This window comes from Opisthorchis viverrini, assembly GCF_000715545.1.
Source record: "Opisthorchis viverrini unplaced genomic scaffold opera_v5_104, whole genome shotgun sequence".
Lineage (NCBI taxonomy): Eukaryota > Metazoa > Platyhelminthes > Trematoda > Opisthorchiida > Opisthorchiidae > Opisthorchis > Opisthorchis viverrini.
Window position 1 is genome coordinate 1,341,677 of NW_008751762.1, and position 16,849 is coordinate 1,358,525.

Genomic DNA, 16,849 nt, shown 5'->3' on the forward strand with positions numbered 1-16,849 from the left:
CTCGCACGCTGGGCACTCCGGTTGCAAGAGTACGACTTCACAATCCAGCACGTGCCGGGGAAGGAGAACCACTTGGCTGATTGGCTGTCAAGGCCAGAGGCTGAAGATGAGGTCCCCAAGATCATGATTGGAGCCAATGGCCTCGTCGTCGAACTGGATCCCGGAAAGTTGGTGCAACTCCAACGGCAGGATCCGGTGTTACAAAAGGTTGCAGCCGCCTTGTTGGATGGAAGGAACATTGAGAACGGAGAGGGAGACAAGGAATTAGAAGCGTTCCAGAGTCACTTTGATCGGCTGAGGCTGAATGAAGCTGGCATAATTTCCTGGAACGCCACTGATTCAGATGTTGTGCTGCCCGTGATACCTCGCGTCTTGAGACGGAATCTCATCGTTGAATGCCATGAGATGGCACATACAGGGTGCACCAAGACATACGACCTACTTCGGCAGAGGGCCTACTGGCCCGGGATGAGAAGTGAGGTGATGGATTATGTGGTGTCCTGTAAGCGTTGTCAACTAATGAAAGCGGATACGACAGGGGCGACCCATCCCATGGAACCCATTCCTGTCTCAGAAATCGGCGAGTTGTGGTCAGTTGACGTCATGGGCCCCTTTCCGGTGACAACCAGTGGGAACCAATACATCGTGATGATGACAGAACACCTGTCGCGATGGATTGAGGCGGCAGCCGTGCCGAATCAGCGGGCGACGACGATCAGCGGAGTGGTAATGCATCACATTGTGGCCAACCATGGGGTGCCAAAAATGATCCTAACCGATCAGGGGCCTTGCTTCGAGAGCGAAGAGTTTCGTAATTGCTTGCAGAAGCTGGGTATCAGACGGCTAAGGACGGCACCATACCACCCGCAAACAAATGGCCTGACCGAACGTAACAACCGAACGATCAAGGAGTGGCTTGCGGCCAAAGGAGGTGACTGGGAAATGAACTTGCCAATGGTGTTGTTAGCTCATCGTGCTTCCACGCAGTCAACCACAGGCAAGTCCCCGTTTATGTTAATGTACGGTCGACATCCGCGCCTTCCGGTTGATCAGGAAATTGGGTTGTGGCCGGCAACACGCTTGTCTCCGGAGGAGCTAGAGGAAGAAAGAAAGAGAGCTCGAGAAAATTTGACCGCCGTTCAGGAAAGGGCTAGGCAGAAAACGGCAAGTAGAAAGGTCCGAACGTTCCCCATAGGCACGAAGGTCAAGTGGAAGGATCACCAGAATCCTGGAAGGAGTGGACTGGGGTCGCGGAAGCTGGGCAGTCGATGGCAAGGACCGTTTGTAGTCACCGACCGCCGGGGGAACGTCTATACCATTCAAGATGGTCGGGGATCGAAAGTAGTGAATGGGACGCAGCTTCGCAAGTGGCATGATACACCTGAAGAGCGGCCGAGTAGACCCGCTGCCGAAGCCGACCTGACGGAGGTAAATGAAAATCGATGGCATGCGAACGAGCTTTAAGGGGTGGAGGTGTGTAACGGTGATACTACTGATCGGGAGGCACGCGAGTAGTATGTGTTGTTCGTAGAATTTCGCTTTGCGTCGATTGAAAAATGGAATTCTGTTGCGGAATTCGTGGGGCCACTTTGTAACATTTGCTTGGATTTGACCGACGAATGAGTGGAGGCAACGAATCTCTAGGAAGACTCGTTCGGGAGAAGATCTGTGTCCAGTTTTTGTAACTAAGATGCAGATTAGAGTTTTGCTTCCCTGTTCAATGGTCTGTAACCGGTCAGTTGGCATTTCCGAATAAAGGCGAAGGCCTTGTTCCTTTCAATAGTAGCTAACGGGCGTCAGTGCTGTAGGTTTCTTCCCAGATTGCCTGACCGAGCTTTTGATGCTCGTGTAAAGGTAGTGCCGGGTTCGTCCCCTATACATCCTTTTTTCTGTTCAGAAGTTTGAATATAATTAGACCGTGTGGTTGTACAGCGGCGAAGCACCGGCACTAACCTTGCTGTTTCCATTGGTGACGACGAGCATTATGGTTCTAAGAGAATACCAACACCTGGTTATCTCACTACAACCACCCGTCGACTCGAGTCAAGGTGGCTCACCATCAAATTAAGATATTTTGATTCGCTGTTTTAGTCTAGACTTTCAAACTGGTATACTTCATTGGAATTCACGATATATGGCCTCCGCACTTCAAAAAAAGCAGTTGCTCAGCTTTAACCTATACCACATCGGTTCGGTGCAACGCGGTGTTGAAGAGTCCGAAAAAAAGTAATAATAACCCGATATCACGATCGCCCGAGAAACACGAAGAGTCCACTTCGGTTGCTCAAAGTAGAGGGTCACCACACATTTTCAATCAAGAGGTCAGTGAACAGAGGTAGATTAGATCACACTTAAAAGATCTTAACCACCAACAGCAACTCCTGTGTATTCAAATATACTCGTGACTGTGGTCGACATCGCCCATCTTGTCTACTTATCGTAATTGCCAGGCCTGTGTCTATGTGCATCGCTGATTATGAGGCTTCAATTATGCCTGGTAGCCAAGTTCAATGGCCAAAGAAAGCCCGTAATATTCATAAATGCACTCGATGTCGAGGCTAATTATAGTAAGTGCCGGGCTCGTGCACATGCTCGTAGCTGGCCATAGTGCCCCAACTATGCATGATAAACTAGTTCAACGGCCAAAGGCGATTCTTCTTATCCATACGTCGTCCACCTGAAAACACCCCATGCCTGAAAAATATACAACCACCTTTAACTGAACATGCTTATATTAGTTGCATCGGTACAAACATAATGTGTGTTTCACCCAGTTCTCAGCTTATTACTTGACAGGGTTCCTGAAAAAACGCATAATCGATTAAGACTAATGAAATTTTTCGCGATATCATTTAAAAGAAATGACTAAACAAAGTTGCAGTGACTAACCAACCAATTGCTTCACAAATTCCATTGTGCATATTTCCAGGTCGGTGTCCTAACCTGGAGATTTACTGTTTGCCAAGCTTTGTTCAAACAGGGCATAGGTAGGAATTAGGTCCCCTCGGAGGCGACGGTACTCCAGGGGGAAGAGATCAAACATCGCGAGACGCGGTTCGTAGTCCACGGATTTGAGGCTGGCAACCATTCTCGTGGCGGCTCGCTGGACACGCTCAATGAATGTGACGTCTTTCGTGCGTCCTGAATAGGCAACCTGGTTGGCGTTGGTCGACAAGGTCCCGCACGTCCCGCTGCTCCACAAACTCGAGGATTACGGGATTCAAGGAAAATCCTTAGCTGGATAGAGGTGTTTCTGTTAGATAGACTATTCCGAATGAGAATAGGCTCGGTCTTCTCTTCTCCAACGCCGGTCTCCATTGGAGTTCCTCGAGGCTCCGTCTTGGGACCACTCCTGTTTCTGATCTACATCAACGACCTCTCAGATTTTCTCGCAAGTCCGTCTCTACTTTTCGCGGACGACTTGAAACCCTGAAGTTCCAGTGCCAGTACCCTCCAAATGGATGCAGACGCTGCCGAGCAGTGATCGTTGGACTGGCACCTTCCTCTGAATGGCGAAAAGTGGTCCACACATCGTTTGGAGGGGATTCAGCGAATGCCTTTGTTAGGCATGGTGAAGCGGGACCCGAAAACATCATGAGGATAGATGCCAAAAAGGATTTGGGCATTTGTGTCTCTTCAAACTTGTCCTTCTCACTGCACCATGAGAAATCGGCCCAAAAGGCATTCACCATTTTACGGATGATCTGACGCACCTTTCCCAGTATTACTCGCATGAAGTACAAATACTCCATGGGGCCTACCCAAGTTGTCTACTCAGGACGTACGAAAGACGTTATCCTCATTGAGCGTGTCCAGCGGGCCGCCACGAGAATGGTTGCCGGCCTCAAATCCGTGGACTACGAAACGCGTCTCGCGATGCTTGATCTCTTTCCCCTGGAGTACCGTCGCCTCCGAGGGGACCTAATTCTTACTAACGCCCTGTTTGAACAAAGCTTGGCAAACAGGTTTTTTACCGTTGAACCAGCAAACACCCGGCGAGGACATAGTATGAAAATTTTCAAGCTCAGAGCACATACATTCATTAGACAAAATTTTTTCTCATTTCGCGCAGTAGCTGCGTGGAATGACCTTCCTCCGACGGTTGTCCATGCTCCTTCCAGAACCCAGTTTAAAGCACCATTAGACATTTATTTATGCGAATCCTCGCGCTGGCAAGCATACTGTCCCGCGCTGAGAACACAAAGAGCAGTGCTGCACCCTTTTTTCACTTGTGCCTTTCAGGTGAATGACAGCCACTGACCGACAAGAACAAAGCCGACCAGGGAAAGTTGAACAATAGCCTCGATCCTGTGTACCAATCCGTGAATCCGTAAGAAATCCCAACTTGTGGGTGGCATACCCTCTGGCGTGTTCATAGTTTTACAGTCATAGCTGAGCCTGACTGGGGGATTTTGGGGAGTGGGAATTGCAAAAATTAGGACAATGTCATAAACAGTGGGGAATAACCGATGATATAGTAATAATAGATTATTTCCCAACTTGTTGGGTAAAATGGCCATAAGGTCCAACTAGTTCAAAGACAGTCATTTGGCATGAACTAAAATTGAAAACCGTTGCTGTCCATGAGTGTCCTTGTGTGGTTGGGTAAGTGGCCGGAGTCACAACGTGCAAGAGCGGAGATGGAGATGGGATAATTCAAATTGGGAGCACATGGCAAGTTTTGTCTCAAAAATGTGGTTTAATCTGAAAGTGAGCAGACTCACTGTTTGCATTGTTATAGGGAATTCAGGTGCAGGGGAATAGGTTGGATGGAAGAAGTTGCTAATACATAGGGCGATCTGAACTCCGCATACGGATTTGAATATGTGCAAGAGGCAAGCCGAAATTGCAGCAGAAAAACAAGGCTAGCCTAATCTGAGCGAAAATTCATTGGGTACGGAAGAGCTCGTCCCAGAGACGGGACCGGACGTGAACTGCCCGAATTTGTGGCTCCAGGCTTCAGTGGGCGAGGGGTTGCAGTCGAGATTCTGGAGAAAGTGGTTGCGGGAGTGCCATCTCACTGGGTATGGCAGTGCCATGCTATCGTCGCACTGACATGTTTCGGTTTATGGACAGCCCGGTAACGCTCGTCAATGGTTGGAGAAGTGGTACGCAGTTCCTTGGCAGCTGGTTCTGGGTGAGACGGAGATTGAGTCAGGGAATCTTGCAGATGTAGGCTCACGGATATTTTCCCTTTTGTTGGAGGACCGTTTGAGTGTAGACCGGGCACCAGCCAGTCTGAATGAATGACAGTTCTAAGGGGCGTTTGGGCAACTGCAGTCGAGGATTGACGCTTGAGAATAGGGGGTGACGAGAAAGAAATAGAATGAAAGCAATAGTGCGTGGCGGGTGTTAAAAGGCATGATATACAACGGCGTCGATAGAAAAAAATCTGAAAAGAGATAACAGCAAGCTAAATGGACCCAAGAAAGGTGAATAAGTTTGCTGACCTAGAAACCAAGTACTAGTTGGGCCAGTGCAGGTGTCTAATTTTGGGAAGGTGAAAACTGTCGTCGAGGTAGCTAGCAGGAGGGCTAGCTGTTGGACTAGTTGAGAACGGACGGTACTTTTTGCCCACCAAAACGTCATGACATCGGGTCCTTGTTGTGCAGAAAGAGGGGTTAATGTGAGCAGTGACAGTGGACAAGTAAAAAGCGGACAAGCAACAGCTTCCCGGAAAATTGATAAGAATCGTAGCTTAACTGAGGTCTACTCCATCAACCTAGCAGGAGAGTAAGAATAAGGATCACTGGTCGCCGAGTCAATGCTGTCAACCCCAGAAAACGAATGGTGCATGGCAAAAACAGCCATTAAGTGCTAGCTGTGACTGTTTGTAATCAGGAAATCATAAGTTATTAGCAGTTTGCGCATACGATCGCTCTAGATGGCAAGAGGGAAAAGTGCTGTGCGTATGTGTCAATGATTGGGCTGTGGAGCCAAACAAATATTTCATTCATAGCGCATCTTCAGACCCACCATCTGATATGTGTGCGTTGCGCGTGTTCAGGGGATGCGAAATGGTTCGGAACAGCGTGGAACTGAGGCTTTAGTTTGGTTGAGGTTAGTTAAATCCAGCCAAAGCAAAGCATCAGACATGAAATAGGGCTGACAGAGTTACACAGGGATGCGACCAGGCTTGAAGAACTAGGAACAATGGGGCTATGTACAAAAGCTTAAGGCCGGAGGAGGGATATGCAACCAGGTCAGTGAAGGGGTCCAGGATGGTGACTTGTTTTCGTATGTTCCATTGCCGGATTTCTGATTCACAGCGGTCCCGCATTTTACGGAACACCAGCTCATGTTCTGTATCTCCTGTAATCAACGTTTTGAAAAAAGTTAAGACCTTTTTTCCAGAAGTCGCCGAATCCTTTTTGGTATCCTGCGGTTCGTCCTGGTGCGTGCTGGTTTTTGGGACGAACGTCGCGTCAGCCTCGTGAACTTTCTGGACACTGATCCTATATAGTTCTTCCACCGGAGCTCATCCAATTGTGACTTGTTCAAGGATGCACATTCCCGAGAAGTCTGCACGGCAGAAGTTTTGAAACCACGTTGAGGTTCGGGATTTCTTGCCCAATAGCAGATGAAATCAAAGGTCAACATACAGTGGTCGCTATGTCCCAGTTGAGCTCTAATTGTTACCTGATCAACGAAGTGTCTGTCGTTGGTGATGACCAAATCCAGGAGTGATGGTAGTTGGCCTGCGCGGTATCCGGTGGGTGAAACTACATGCCGAGTCCAGCGCCTGTTGAACGACTTCAATCAGCGCCGCTGCAAAAATTCCGCCTGATCGGACTGGCTGGAGCTCCATCCAGGAGGGCTTTGGGGCGTTGAATTCACCTACCAGAAGGAGATGACTGAAGTGGTAGTTGGAGGAGAGTTGCCCAAGGTTTGTATGAGGAATTGGTCATCTTCAGAGGGACTCGAGGGTCTACAGTAGACCACACCAGGAAGGAGAGAATCGGACCCACGCAGCGGGATTTGAACCCATAGTGCATCGCAAAAGGGTGCAGGGGTGGTGTCAAAGAGGACAATTGAGATTGGTAGGGCCGCATGTAAGTACAGGACAACCCCACCTGACCGCCCTCGTTTTGAGTCGGCTCGAAAAACAGAGTAGCCGTCTATCGAGATCTCGGCGGCATAGACATTTGGTGTGCGCCAGGTCTCCGTGAGTGCAATTATGGACGGTTGTTCAAGGCAAGCTGACTCTTTAATATCACCGAATTTGTTGAAAAGGCTGAGGCAGTTTGTGGACAAGCAATTTAGTACCGTCTCCGCTGCCTCCGAGGATGAGGAGCCGAAAGTTGAGTGACCAGGGTGGTTAGCAAACTTAATAGTTGGGTCCAAGGCTCCGAAGGGACTTCTAGGGCGATGTCGTCTGCTACCTGTCTTCATGGTTTCTGGGGTCCTTTTTCGCTTGTGAGGTTTCTTCGTTCCGTGGGAGCCCGGTTCGCTCAGGCCTTTTGGCTTTGGAGGACGGAGTTTTCCCCGTGGGCGAGAATTTCGACCGTTGCTGTTTGTAGCTCTTTCAGCTCCCCATTATTGGCGACCAGATTTGCGGTTGATCAAAGATTTGCGGGAAGCTTTCGCCTTCCTGGATTCTTGGGGGTTTGGGCGCGACTTGATCGGAAGAATCTCAGTGAGGCCCTGGGCGTTGGGTGGCGCACCAAGAAGTAATGATTTTGGTGGCGCTCCCAAGGGGCTGATTTTCGCGGAGGTCTGCACCTTGAAGCCAGCCGGCAATTTTCAAAGCTGGCGAATTTTCTGTGGCTTGTTTGGCTGCAGTCGCTCTTCTTTCGTGTTTGTGTGGACACTCGATCCGCCTGCGATCATCGTGGCCAACTGTATTCACGAGAGATTTTCCTGATGACTGTAGTCATGCTTATGGATTAGGATGTCGGGGTCCTGGGCGGCGGTTGTGTCCACAAGCAGAGAGGCCGCTTTTGACGCAGTGGAGCTGGAGACTGGCTTCGCTGCTTGTCTCCGCACATCTGACTCAGTACAGTTCAGAGGCTGTGGCTTCGTTGAGGAGTGCATGGCTGCAGCTGTGTCGTCTGTTACGGAGATAAGCGTTGGTAGCTCCACGCATTTTGGGCGCCGCTTGCATGTGAGGTTTGCTTCCTCCAGACCATCACTGTCTTTGGTGGGCGACAGGCCTGTTGTGGTCGAATAGAAACTGCTGTCCGGGGAAGCAACTGCTTTTATCAGCCTGCTTTCGGGAGCACAAGGGGATATGACTACAATCAGCTTGGTCATGAGTTTGGGGTCGGCTGAATTGGTGCCCGGCGGAAGCCTGTCTCGTGCCTCCATCCCTGACCTGCTGTGACCAAACTTTCGCGCGTCTAGAGAGCGATCCCCAGATAGACGCCTGATCATTGGGTTGGCCTTCTGAATGCTGCCAGCCCGCTCCTAGTTCTTCTGTACATCAGATAGAGAAGAAAAAGTGACTAGAAGTCCAAAAGTTCGCTTGCCTCCCTTCTGGCGTGACCATTTTGCGTGGGGCGATTGGTCAGGCTTGGTGGGGACATTCCTAAGGATTGATTGTGCCAGCTTCGCTGGCGTGATTTTTCCGGAGACTGAACCCCCAGATTATCAATCTGCTATCCTTTGGGGGCCTGTCAACTAAAGACGCTGTGGCGGTCTTAATAGTCGCGTCAGAGATTTGTATTACTTTCTTCGCAGCCAGAGGGCCCGGTATGGATATCGCGATGTACTCGTTCAGCGAAGAAAGTTTCTTATCAACTTTCGTCCAAGCCGCTGTAGTCTTAGTGTCTGAGTCCTCCAGTGCCTTTGAAAGACGCTTCAATTTTGCGTCAAGTATCCCGATCAAAGCGGAAAACTGACATCGGTCTTTCTGAATCTGCAGTGGGGATTGGGTACCGTTTTTGGGGGCTCTCTTCTTGGCTGCAGTATGCATTGCACTCTTAACGTGGAGGCAGCTAGCGCAGACAAACGGGTCAGGAGAGTTAGCTAGTCGGCTTATCTGGCCGTCCTGTAAACCCGTGCATTTGAAGTGCCACCAGGCCTTGCAGGTATGACCTTGCATTCCACGTTTGACGTTCGACGGGCAACTATTTCGTCCACATCTGTTGTGGTCTATCAATGGTTGCAGAGGGCAATCGGTATAAATTGATGTCATTTTAGGACTAGATGTAAAACAGGAAGTGTGCGCAAATTATCAAGGCTCATCTTTCAAATGTTTTGTTAGAGTAATAAAATTCAACAATCATTCGTGTGTATTCTGTGAATAGATCGAACGAAATAATTCTTTCACAAATTTGTACGAGGGAAAAACGAAACCGATCTCGAACGTACCGCGCTCAAGACAAGGGAGCACTCTTCTGGGCTTCATCTAACTCATCGTTCATGTCGAATTAATGCAACCCATTTTCACTTCTGAAATCAGGTTGACTATTTCCCGATAAATGGGCTAACAATGTAGACAGACCTGATGCGATCCAACTGTCCCAGATAGTGATGATCTAGATGCAAACTGCAAGGACACATTCTTCAGCAGAACTCCGAGGTGCACAACCGAAAAATCGCCATGTAAAATGCAGAATCATCTCAAAATGGCGTCTGTTAGGGGGCTGTCCGGAAACCGAAGTATTTCAGTGCAATGATGGCATGTCGTTGCTATGCCCAGTTTGATAGCACACCCACAACTATGCCCTTCTCTGTCTTGACCCTACTATTACCCTATTTCCCACTTGTTCCATTACCTGCGACTGCAAAAAACTTACGCTTCATTCTGAATAACCTTATAGTCACGCCTGACGTTACGCCGCTCACCTCTTGGGAACAAACATCGCTCGAATAACGTGAAATTTTGTGGGTCCAAAGTGCACACCAACGGACAGAGCGACTTGAGTCGGTGCAGCCTAAAACAGCTGCGTCTTTTCTTCCTCTTCGAAGATGAAAGCAACGTCTGCATACTCCAGATCGACGAGATTTTCGCCACCTATTTGAATTCCGGATCTAGAAGTTATTCCAGCGTTTGTCTCGTTATCTCATCGATCACGAAATGAACTGGAAATGGAGAGTGGGTGCCCTCGTCGGACATATTTTGTACGGAAGCTTTGGGAGCTCCCCATATATTTCCGTAACATGTCCGCCCCTAATGCAACTCCTGTCCACGATGATGCAAAAGACTTCATGGTTGGCAACTCTCACTTCATCTGTATGCTCTCTCCCCAAAATACACTCTTCTTGCATGATGAGCCTCATAACCCGCCTCCTCCGATGAAGAAATGGATAGTGCATCTCGGTCTGAGCCTGACCTGGTCGTGGCCTTCATCCCGAACAATCAACCTATAAATCGAAATATCCATTGATAGAAGAGGAAAAGATGCTACGGGACTCGCCAAATTGACGTGATATGACGCTCCGAAGGCAACTGATTTTACAAAGTTCCACGCTTTTCTTTAGGCTGTAACAGTTCCATTCTGGTTATGTCAGCCCATCCTACGAACACGCAGCATCACCAGATATCTCTGAATTCATGTCTCCGCAAGTTCCAGTCTATCTTGGTTGCACACAATCTAGCCAATGCACGACCCTTATACTCACATACGTCCTCACCAGTTCACGTTGACCTCATACCCATTATCCGCACGTGAACATCGCGCAGTGTCGCCTCTTCGGAGTAGCTGGAAATTATGACAACGTTTGTGCCTGTTATTTCGGGAGGCATTCTAGCACACATGAAAGTGCTTTGAAGCAAGCCGTTCGGAAACTTTCCTAGTTTGAGTCCCCACCGTAGATATGGCTGCCTTATTCCCTCGCTTGAATGGCAGCAATGGACCGATAAGAACGTTCGATAGACCCAAGAATACCGTAACTGCAATGAAAACCCTAAGCGGCTCATCCAAGATGTTCATGTACGATGCTGTTCACTAACCAAAGTATGGCGTCGCGATGACGATACCAGGACTTTCATACACAGTCTGATCACTTGCCCATAGTTCACTATATTTTCCAGGGGAGCGTTACCCGCAAAACCGCTTCAGTCCGTTTAATTTGTGCAAGGAATTGAAGTCAGTGGTCATCTTATTATGCCGCCTATTTGTTGTAACCGCGAACCCAATAGTTTATCCAACGGCACTATTGGTGATTGGGTATGTCGGTGGAGACTAAACCTTACCTTAAGCTAGGTATAACGTTCTCTGACCATCATAGAAAAACAAAGAATTTACTAGGGTCTGCTTATGCCTCAGTAACTGATGTCAATACTTAATTTGCCCGTCCGTCATTGCTTGCAAGTTCGTCTGGATTGCACCTATTCACGAGCGTCCACTCCGACCGAAAAGCGCGCCGACCGGATATCGAACCCAGAGTCTGCGGACAGCAGGCGAATGCGTCACCGACTACACCAACCGGACGTCCAATATGGCTGTTTATTTTGTATTACCTATGTATCGCACCTGGCAGATAGCCCTTGCTGAGTTTTGTTTTAAACGGACGAAACCGCGCAATCAGACCTGTCACGCGACACGAGCGGCTGCGTCGGCGCTGACCGAAAGACAGTCCTTCACATCCCGAACGTACTGACTCCTGCGCCGTTACGGCCAACTCACACTGTCAGACTGCCCCGATATGTATGTTTGCACATCGTTTGGTACTTAATTCTTGTTGCCCCTATAGAAATCCGTGCTGTGACAGTGACTACTTCCCGCTCCTGCAGATTGCGTCATTGTTGATTGTACGTTTTCTTAATTCATGATGCTTACTAATCCGTTTTCTGTAGAACCAGTTCCTGTCAGTCTTCAATATATCATCTACTGCCCCACGTCTGTCTGCACCTATTGACTACTGGCTACGAACTGCGTATAATCTGATAGTCGCAATCGTCCTGTGAGATCCTTAACCATCCGGATCTTACACTAACTGTGACGACTTCAGCGGGACGCTTGCAGCAACCATAGAAGATATTTTCTTCCAGGCGGCGAACGTCCACTTCAGTTTGAGCGTGCGCGGATGTAATGGATGCGATTATTGTCTAAAACGGTTTGAGGTTACTTCCAAATCTACGACGTAAGGAACCACGCGAAGAAATCAGTTTTTCCACAAAACTTCCTGCCCTTCTCATAGAGACGATGGACAAGATCACCGTCAGCCATTAAAATTCTGCGCACACAGTGGGCCTCGAGTTCGTTCAAACAACTTCCAATGAAACTGCGGCTGCGTGAGGAAACCTTAAGCGCCCGAATAATCACCATCAAATTCTAAAGTTTCCTTTTTCCGAGCAGCGGTTTCAGAGGAATAGGGCGCGAAAACTTTACAAGTGGAGTAGAGCTTTCTACGTCAAAATGGTGCATTTTGATGACTGTGCGCTCAAACCAAAAACCGTCTTAAGCTGCGTTCATATTTTTTTCAACTCACTAAATTTCGGGGTTTTGCGGGTTGGGTATTTTGTCCATAGCCACACCGTTCTCGCTTGAACGGCCGTGTTCCTATCCTGACGTAATCATTCCGGTGAGTCCACACAAAAAGGAAGCACTGGACTCGAGTTTCGTTCTTATTAGAGCTCATCAGCAGTGTATATCCACTAAATTCCATTGTTCACTGTGGTAATCATGTCCCTGGTTGAAAAGTCCTGTGTAACAATTTCCGAGCATCGCTAAAACCCCTGGATGCCTAACTGGGGCTTAAAAGTCTAGATTAGTACTCTCAACTCCATTGCCCGATAACCTTAGTCCATCAGGGACACGTTATAACTTTCAAAAATTCAATTTCATTGTGCGAATACGGAGCGCCCAAATAGCCAACGGCACAAGCTCTATTTACATGTCCGCGGTTTATGCCTTGTGCACAAACGACCAATCAAAATGCAGGCTGTGTATTCATCGCATGCCCACATTCACCACCCACGCACACCACCAGCATCGGCCGATTCTCGTAGGCACTGCACACCAGAGAGTGGCGTTCTTCAAAAGGGGGCGAATGTAGTATGTTGTGTCTGCCGATTTTGTTGATTTATGTGTAAGTATTGGTGATGTACAACTTTGCTTACTGGGCTTCAGCTCATGATCTTTACGTGTTCGGTCCAAGGATTCTGTCGTGAACCCTACCTTCGGAGAATCAGTGACCGCTGGTGCTTCCAAAGTATGCATACTACACGTGTAATATGCACGCTGTGGAAGTACCACAACAGTTTCTATGGATGGAAAACAAAAAGAAACCCATGAGCCGATGCTTAGTAAGCGAGATTTTACATCAATCCTGGCGATCAATAAACTGGCGGAACCAGTATACTACATGCTTTTACGTCTGCGGTATGAAGTTCCTGGCAGTTCGGATTATGAGGTTTCTTCCGTTTCCCCATCTCCAGGAATTCTTTTGAGCCCCTAGCTTCGTAGAGTCGTCCCACTATGCTTTCATAACGTGCGTACTACATGTGTGATAGAGTTTATAATTGCACATTAGCCAATGTGACCTGCTTATGCTCCCGCTACCCAAAGATGCGGTGCCGCATAACCTCGGATGCTAGATCGCGTTACCTTTGACACTACATTTAAAAAGGCAATGGGCAAGCATCCTGTACACAGTTTGGACACCTAGGTGTGCAATAGGATAGTTGGAGACTCATGTACTACCATTCCGAGGCTCAGTCATCTCAAATGGTAAGTCCAATGCCTTAGGGTGACAACGTACTTCGAAGACGGGTGTTGTGCGGGGATATTTCAGTTGTGGGAACCATCCAGTGCCGTCATTTGCAGTGGCTCGACCACGTGTTACGTATGCTGCAAAATCGTTTACCGACATCTGTCTTGTTTTGTGTGCCTTCTTCGGGATAACATAAGGTGTTTATTGGTAGAAGTGGCTTACCTATAATATGGGTGTTATTAGCACGGTCTTTCACCCAGGATTGGCATTGTCAATTTTAGTACCAACTTAACATGCAGTATCCGTCGTGGGAATTGTAAGAATACACTGGACGTTACCGTGGTATGATGGTTTGTGTGCTTTTGTGCCCGACTGAGTTACACTAGCGGCTCTCGCGGAGTCTTATACCGAATAGGCCAGTGGTTACAGGTCCGACAGACAGTGTCCTGGTCCTCCAATCTGAGGGTTGGGACATGTATGGCGACTTGTTCTATAAAAATGGCAATGCACTGGTATTTGCCGCCAAACACCGCTGTCTTGTGATCAGGCTTTTGAGCTAAAGCTTTGATCGAGGGCCCCAAATGTTCTGTATAAATGTGAGCGCCCTGATAGTATCCAATCGCACATACAACCGTGGTAATTACAACTAAAATATATCTCACGCCTCGTCGGCCGATGAGGGGTGTGAGCATTCTGGTCGCCTTACTTTCTGCATACAGTAGGACAGACAAGCAAAGACGTTACTGCTGACGTCCTCCTTCCTACACCTTTAAATTTTCGCTTTTTTCCTTACTGCGCCAAGGTTTTATTACTTTCCCCGCGTGTCCCAAAACTATGACTGACCACTTTGTTCACTATGTAACACGCTCAGCCGCAGCTTCTGTAAGTCCGACTTCAGTGACGACCTTAAACACTTGAATCGGTCGAGATTCATATAGCACCATGTTCTTCTGCGTACTCGCTTAATGGCAGGACGGCTACGTTTTCCCGGCTACTAACGAAGACGGTATCAGGGCAGCGTGCGCACTTACCTGGTTAGTGTCCATGTTGATTTTCCTCGCATGGGGACAAGGTCATTTATCGCAGCAGTAGCGGATCCTGCGGACATCGGCAAACAGGAGGATCAGCCGGCTGGTCACAGAGACCAAGGGGGACATCGACTGTTGGTGTGGATCACCACCTCCAATATGGGTTACTGATCGTGCAGACTATTTGTCGAATGACGAAGCCACCCCCACTGTCCCTGCAAAATTTGGCGCTTAACGCAGCTTGTAACATCGAGTGCCTCCAAAAACTTCAATTTCCAACAAAACGACTAAAGCGTATCGATCGACCGAGTAGTAGCGTCTGTACTTGATTGGCTGCCGTTTGACAGTAGCCTCTCTGCGGTTCGTCTGACAGTCTGTAAAATAATTTCGAGGTGAGGTATATCGCTCTCTGTTGTCTTCTTATCCACAACGGACTATAGTCCCGAATCTGTCGAAGACCGTTTCTATGACATCAGATGCTAAAAGCACGGACATTGTGGTTGCTGTGGCGGTAGGTAGACTAATCGCTGCTGAGGCCCCATCGGGTGATCGTCTTGACTTGGACACGAGACGCGCGGAAATCGCCTGCTTCGTATGTGTGCCTATCACAAACTGTTCATTTGGAGTAGCAATCTTCGGAACAGCAGTAATCGCTGGAAAGCGTGGTGCCCACCAATGAACTAGTCCCGAATCCAAGCCAAATGGATCCACAACGGACTATAGTCCCGAATCTGTCGAAGACCGTTTCTATGACATCAGATGCTAAAAGCACGGACATTGTGGTTGCTGTGGCGGTAGGTAGACTAATCGCTGCTGAGGCCCCATCGGGTGATCGTCTTGACTTGGACACGAGACGCGCGGAAATCGCCTGCTTCGTATGTGTGCCTATCACAAACTGTTCATTTGGAGTAGCAATCTTCGGAACAGCAGTAATCGCTGGAAAGCGTGGTGCCCACCAATGAACTAGTCCCGAATCCAAACAGGCCAAATGGAAGTCAGTTTCCCGTGGCGAGAGCCGGTCACTGCCTGCCTCCTGGAATACCCGTGTGAATTCCGAGAATGTACTTATGCACCGCTGATTTTCATTGTGCTTTTCAGGTCTGCAAGACGCGCACGCCTTTCTTAGCCACCGAGAAGGCCCAGAAATCAAAAGAACCTGTAAGAATTTGCCCCTCGAACACCTGCCAGATGGTCTGATGTCGGATATCAACGGTCACTGGGAGAAGCTATCCAGAGCGTTACCCAAGGTCGGAACTTCTGCGGTACAACCCAGCCAACCCCATCCAAACATTGGATCTCTGAGAGGACCGTGATTTTGTTGGAGGTCCGCAACCACCATTCCACCATTCCATCCAACGACAGGTGAAACCGAGTGTCCGCGTGGACCGAAAGGCTGAAGAAAGGAAAGATGCAAGAAATGCTGGAAACGTCTGCAAGTTGTTCCGCTTGATTCATTTGACTGATCTTTGGAAGTCTCCTATCAGCGAAATTATCAGAAACCAGAATGGCTCTCGGATATCTAGCAAAGCCGAACGTCTGGACCAGTAGGTCGCTACTTCGAACAGCATTTCAGTTGGCTATCTATTACTTCTAATCTGGAATCCTGTTCTTAAGTATAAAGGTGAACTGTGAATATAGAACCCCTTTCAAACTCAGATGTATCCGAGTGTCTATCTCTATTCAAGTGTCATCATGCTGCTGGTCCTAACGACATTCCACCTACTCTGTTCAAGGATGATGGTGAATTCCCTAGTGAATACCTGTCTAGTCCATTGGAGTATATCTGAAAGAAATGGGCCCTCCCGGACAAGTGCGGAAAGTTGTGCTCGTCTTGAAGAAAAGCACTGGCAGTGAATGTAGTGATCATAGGGGTGATAGTTTGACTCCCACTGTAACAAAGCTTTTGGCGTCCCCGGTTCTTCGTCGTCTTACGCTGTCACGCGATTTCTTGGCCCGTGAGCACCAAGCGGAATTTCGACTGGGTAGACGTCGCGTTGACCACATCTTCGCACTCCGTCAGGTGTTATAATAACGCTACATGTATGGCGGCCTACAATCTTCGTATTCCTTGATTTCAAGTGTGCGTTTGATTCTGTCGATCGATCATTGCATTTCCCCGACCTAAAGCTGCCACCTTGACGTGGTGGTCGGGCTTCAGTGCTGCAACGATCCCGCGGGCTACACTGGCTGGAACTTCGTTCCACAAGGTGCAACCATGC

At 48.5% G+C, this 16,849-nt stretch overlaps 1 protein-coding gene across 1 annotated transcript in view; it reads left to right on the plus strand.

Moving 5' to 3' along the window:
• Positions 1–16,668: 16,668 nt before the first annotated feature.
• T265_05572 (hypothetical protein) overlaps positions 16,669–16,849 on the plus strand; it is a gene marked incomplete at both ends in the record, with an annotated part of 4,609 nt that continues 4,428 nt past the window's right edge. Inside the window, one exon of the mRNA XM_009170613.1 lies at positions 16,669–16,710. Coding sequence (XP_009168877.1) covers positions 16,669–16,710 — 42 coding nt within the window. The remainder of the gene's footprint in view (positions 16,711–16,849) is intronic.